The sequence below is a fragment of the Aplysia californica genome, unplaced genomic scaffold (genome assembly GCF_000002075.1).
Source record: "Aplysia californica isolate F4 #8 unplaced genomic scaffold, AplCal3.0 scaffold01122, whole genome shotgun sequence".
NCBI classification, from domain to species: Eukaryota; Metazoa; Mollusca; class Gastropoda; order Aplysiida; family Aplysiidae; genus Aplysia; species Aplysia californica.
This window is the reverse complement of record NW_004798392.1, coordinates 179,915-182,988: the sequence shown is the minus strand read 5'-3', so window position 1 is coordinate 182,988 and position 3,074 is coordinate 179,915. Positions and strand designations below refer to the sequence as shown.

The 3,074-nt window shown below is 43.5% G+C and overlaps 1 protein-coding gene across 1 annotated transcript in view; it reads left to right on the top strand.

Annotated features, from left to right (window-relative positions):
• LOC101861860 (tyrosine-protein kinase SRK2) overlaps positions 1-3,074 on the top strand; it is a gene marked incomplete at its 5' end in the record, with an annotated part of 11,850 nt that overhangs the window by 2,837 nt on the left and 5,939 nt on the right. The window contains 2 exon segments of the mRNA XM_013090045.2: positions 917-1,081; positions 2,811-2,975. Of these exon segments, the coding sequence (XP_012945499.1) occupies positions 917-1,081; positions 2,811-2,975 (330 nt within the window).

Below are 3,074 nucleotides of genomic sequence, written 5' to 3'. Positions count from 1 at the left end.
AAAGGCACTTTGCACAGATTTTCCTCACTTCACCCAGGTGGAAATGGGCACCCAGCTAGATCTATAGACAGTGAACGATCTTGTCAGTTTGATAGTGTTTGAGCACGTGAAATCCGCAGCTTGCACTGTATGCTTCCCCGGAAGCTGAGAATGTTTCTGAGTGTTCTTAGAGGGTCTGCTGGGGTAATGGTTGTAAAGCGCATAGAGCAAGCTCTTGAGCATGGATATGCGCTATATAAATACAATTATTATTTATTGTTATTAGGAAAAAGTTTGTTTGTATACTACACTCTAGTTCCCCCCTCTAATCTCCAGTGCGGATGGTTGGCGGGTGCTCTCGTGTTGTTTGCTTCTTTCCTGTCAAACATCTATCGTCCTTTATCTCCCCTCCTTCTTTTCTGTCTTTGTTACTCTGTTGTAACACCTCTAATCTTGGGTATTTATAGATCTTATTATGTTACAAGTGCCATAAAACTCTTACTTTTTTGTGTTGCAAGTGCTGTAAAACACTTAGTAAAAGTAAAACTAAAAGCCTATTGTTATTGTGGGTGGTTGGAGGGTGCTGTGATGATGGTCCGCAGGTGGTTGGAGGGCGCTACTGGCTGGTCCTTCTTTATTTTCCTCTCTTCTTCTCTGTCTGTCTTACTTTTTCCCCAGCACTAAATGAGCATTATTTTGTCCATGTGTTTCTCTCTTTACTCAAACAAACCCCTCTGCAGTGGGTGGTTGGCAGGTGCTCTGGTGTGGTTTGCTTCTTCTTTCCTATCAAACATCTAATATCCTTATCTCCCCCTTCTTCTTTTTTATGTTTGTTACTCTCTTGTAACACCTCTAATCTTCGGCACTTGTATGACCTTATTGTGTTGCAAGTGTCGTAAAACTCTTACTAAAACGAAAACCCCTCTCCTCCCCTCAGACACGTACACGCTGTCGGTGCGAGACTGCGACGAGCTGCGAGGCTACCTGGTCAAGCACTACCAGATCCTGACGCGCCGTCTGCCCGAGTCGGGCCGGGAGTGCTACTTCATCACCCGCTCGCGGGTCTTCCAGACGCTGGCCGACCTGGTCAAGCACTACCAAGGTAACACCTGATGACCGCTTGGTGCAGTCCTGTCATGTCGCTGCCCGTGAATTACAAAGTTCTATCTGCTCAGTACCTAGTTTTGAGAAATTTGACACAAAAATGTTTTCAGTTCACATGTCAAGCTTTTTCGAATGCAGTTCTTTGAATGTCTTAATGACTCCGAATAATCTGATGACTTTGATAGAACAGGTAGAACATTTGGTTTCTGACCTCATAACTCAAAACGGCCAAAGATATCAGATAGTACTTTGTAATTCTGAGGTAGGGAGCTGTCTAGATTTGAGAAATTGATCTCATCAGATTCAATGACATTCAGTCGGCGGGTGTTCTTGTGTGGTTTGCTCCTTCTTTCCTATCAAACGTCTATTGCCCTTATCTTTTCCCCTTTTTTCTCCTTGTATTTTACTTTTTAGTAACACTTTTTATCTTCGGCTCTTATGCAACCTATTTGTGTTGCAAGTGCCGTAAAACTTTTACTTAAACAATAATACAGTGAAACCTGCTCTAACGGCCACCAGTCCAAGACAATGGCCTGTACAGACGACCACTCCCCCCGCCCGCCTGTGGATTCATAACTTCATATTTGTTTGACTGGTGGTTTATTGTTATGTTTATTGAGTGGGAAATCTAACCACAATACTAACAACAATACTCCATTAACTGTTAGACAGAAATACAGGTGAGAGTCAACAAGCGTTCCAAACTGATACCTTCCCGACATTCAGTTTGTGACTATTCCCATTTTTCCCTTGGACTCGTCATATATTTGAGGCGTGCTGACAAAATGTCTTACTTCTCGCCTACCACAAATGGAGATATTGGCCAAAAATCGACTCTAGGGTCAAATTTGTCGATTTTCTGGTCATTCCATACTCGTAAACTTGAACCTGTCTTTTATTATTTCATTCTCATAATTTTAAAACCTTCACCTATAAATGTGATGTATCTATTTCCATAGAGCTCGTCTGTCCGAGAAATAAATCTTTTGATCAGCACACTTCACATATGACATATGATTATGACCTTGTCCAAGCTGTCCACCTAAGACAACCATTTTTCTCTTTGACAATGGGTCCTTATCTAGGACCGGTTTGGCTAACTACAAATTGTGCCAACAAGTTGTTTGTTTGTTTGTTTGTATCGAGTTCTGAACAAGGTTTGCCTTTTGTGCGTTTGTCGTCTATAGATGAGTTTTTGAAATGGCAAAAGCGGGGACATCATGGAAACAGCTAGAAAAGGATGCACAGGACAGGAATGTTGTTGAGGGCCTGTGCTCCACTGGGAGTTAAAAAGGGCAAGAGAGAAAGAGAAGAGATAGATGACTTTTGAAAAGTTGTGTGTTTGTGTGTGTTTGCACGGAGTCTGGGTACAACTTTGGACAAGTTGTTCATTTGTTTGCGCAGAGACTGTGGGTTGCCTGATGCGGTTTGCTTCTTCTTTCCTATCAGACATCTATCGTCTTTATTTCTCCTTCTCTTTTCGCGTTTGCTACTCTCTTGTAACACCTCTAAAGTTCTGCGCTTATATGGCCTTATACTAATTGTGTTGTAAATGCTGTGAAAACTCTTGCTAAAGAGGATTATGTGCAAGTTTGATAATTTATATGTTTGTGTGGTTGTACTTGTACTGAGTTTGTGTACCTGTTTTGACAACGATTGTTTGTTTGTCTGTATAGAATCTGTGCTCAAGTGTTGACCATTTGTGTGTTTGTTTGTATTATGTACAGATTCCGTGGACGGCCTGTGCTGCAAGCTGGCTTCCACGTGTGCCAAGCCGCGCTCGCTCATCTGGGCCATGGAGCGGGGCAAGGAGGACGAGTTCGTGACCACCCGCAGCACGCTCCACCTCACGCGACGGCTGGGCGGTGGACAGTTTGCCGAGGTCTGGCTGGGTGAGTGCCGGGTCTTTGTCTGTCTGTCTGTGTGTCTGTTCCCACCACAGATGTGTCCAGTGCCACTGCAGCCACCGTGACTCACCGTCACCACTCAAC